The sequence below is a fragment of the Dendrobium catenatum genome, unplaced genomic scaffold (assembly GCF_001605985.2).
Source record: "Dendrobium catenatum unplaced genomic scaffold, ASM160598v2 fragScaff_scaffold_571, whole genome shotgun sequence".
NCBI lineage: Eukaryota > Viridiplantae > Streptophyta > Magnoliopsida > Asparagales > Orchidaceae > Dendrobium > Dendrobium catenatum.
Genome location: NW_021319033.1, coordinates 13,298 through 15,392, shown reverse-complemented (window position 1 = coordinate 15,392; position 2,095 = coordinate 13,298). Strand labels below are relative to the sequence as shown.

Genomic DNA, 2,095 nt, shown 5'->3' with positions numbered 1-2,095 from the left:
TGACTATAAGCATGTGAAGTTCAGAGATTGTTTGGTCCCCCAATTAGTTGCCAAAGTTTTATATTATACTTCAAATGCTTGATTTGAGTTCATTTGAACACAGATTAAACCACTTTTTTGTGCCATTGAGTTCGCCTCATCAAGATGTTCAGTTCAACTTTGAGTTAATTGAAATCATGTTCATGTGGCCTATCGTGATTTGAGAAGTATTTAAATTTATAGGGATTTGTGCACATCATGTAGGATTTTTTTTTGTGCATCAAAGATAATAATATAAAAAATGTACATATAATGTATATCTGAAATTCTGTGAAAATAATTGCTATAATTTAACATTGGCCTTAAAAAATTTAGATGAAAATCATCTCGAATGAGAGATAGGGATGTCAATATTTGACACAACCTGAAAATGCAACCCAAAATTTCTAGATTTGGGTCAACCCTAAAACCCAAAATCAATCTGCCAACCCATGCACATCCTCCATCTCACACATCGCACTCGTGCTCGCCCGCCTCGCGACTCGATGCTCATCATGCTTGAAGTTACTCGCATGCGTTCACCCGCACGCTACACTCGCTCGCCTGCACCCACTTGTATGTGCCTGCTCGCCCGAATGAGCACCCTCATGGCTTGCCTGCTGGCTTCGTCCGGTCGTCGCACTCGCGGTCACCTTCGCTTGGGTTAGTGGGTTGTGTGGGTCAGATAGAGTTTTGTGTCCCATTTCTCTAATTAGATTGAGTTCGAGTCAAGATAATTGATGATTGGCCAACCCAGACTCAAAAATTCATTTTGACACTCCCAAATGATAGCCGCCCAACGGGCTGAAATAATCAATTACAACGGTGCTCCTTTCACTTTCAGATTCCCTCACAAGTTCGATCAAGTTTCGCTTCTCTTAACATCTTTTCTTTATCTACCGGGATTAAATTACATGCTTTTGATAGAGGATATGAAACTCACAGAATGTATTTTAATCATATTTTTTGTTTAGCGCTTGTTCTGAGGAATCCAAACAATTTTTTTTAAGGAAAAAATCATAACTCTTCTTATCCACGTCGATCCAAGTAAGAGCTTGGAATTCAAAACTCCATTATTTATAAGAACAGAGTACAGAAAACCAGTAAGAAGAACAAGCAGATCAGTCCTCCAAATCGAAATCGAGATCGATCGGATTTGAAGTCAAAACATCAAATCAGGTGTCCGCGTGATGGTGGTGAAGTAGAAGTTCACGAGCAATAGCCTTCTCGAGCCAAGCCTCAGCGTCGTCCATCATGCCAGGACTAAGCCGAACCATCAGTATGCAGAACTCAGCCTCGTTGAGAACTCCATCACCGTTGAGATCGCCCTCCCGTACCATCGCCTCCGCCTCCTCCGCCGTCATCCCCGCCATCCCAAGCATGGCCGCATGCCGCCTCAAGCTTTCCGCCGTGATCGCCCCCCGATCCGCATCGGCCAGAAGCCGGAACCCCCCGCACAGCTCGGAGACGAAGTCATCCGCCTCCAGCTTCTCCGCCATCGCCGGAAGCAGGTCCTCGTACTCTTCCTTCTCCTCTTCCTTTCCCTCCGCCGCCCTTCGTAACGGCATCTTCGTCTCCTCCGTGGCCATCGTAACTCGCTCTCCCGATAAGCTCCGGTATGTCCGGGCTCTCTTTAGTGGTGTCGGTCGATTGATATCGATGCACGCAAGATGCTTGATGAAATGCATGGCCCTACTTATAATTTAATAATTGCTACAACTTCGAAAATGGATTGCGGCCAGACGCAACGACCGAGAGAGACGTCGCGAATCCTTGATGGGATTTCGCCGAAGTTTCGTTCGGTTGAGTCTGGTCACCGCCCGTGCGATTCTTTCCAGGCTGCACCCATATGATTTTGTATTTTGTATTTTCTATAGGTAGAAAATGTATTTGAAAATATTCCTCATGTCAAAAAAAAAAATTGTATAAATTTACTATTTAAAGGTTAAAATTGTATGCTAAGATTAATATAATCCTATGATATTATTTATAGCACTAATTTTAATTCGAATTTAAAAATTTTATCAAGGAAAAATGAACTGTACGTGATTGACACTAAAATTTTGGTAAGATGGTC

General features: G+C 42.9%; 1 protein-coding gene across 1 annotated transcript; it reads right to left on the bottom strand.

Moving 5' to 3' along the window:
* Positions 1 to 1,047: 1,047 nt before the first annotated feature.
* LOC110103616 (calcium-binding protein KIC) lies at positions 1,048 to 1,795 on the bottom strand. The gene has a single exon (XM_020832406.2). The coding sequence runs from the start codon at positions 1,704 to 1,706 to the stop codon at positions 1,194 to 1,196; it is 513 nt and encodes a 170-aa protein (XP_020688065.1). The 5' UTR covers positions 1,707 to 1,795; the 3' UTR covers positions 1,048 to 1,193.
* Positions 1,796 to 2,095: the final 300 nt, after the last annotated feature.

Excerpts from the sequence above, each read along its gene's own strand:
- LOC110103616 (XM_020832406.2), bottom strand. The coding sequence starts at position 1,706 with ATGCATTTCATCAAGCATCTTGCGTGCATCGATATCAATCGACCGACA.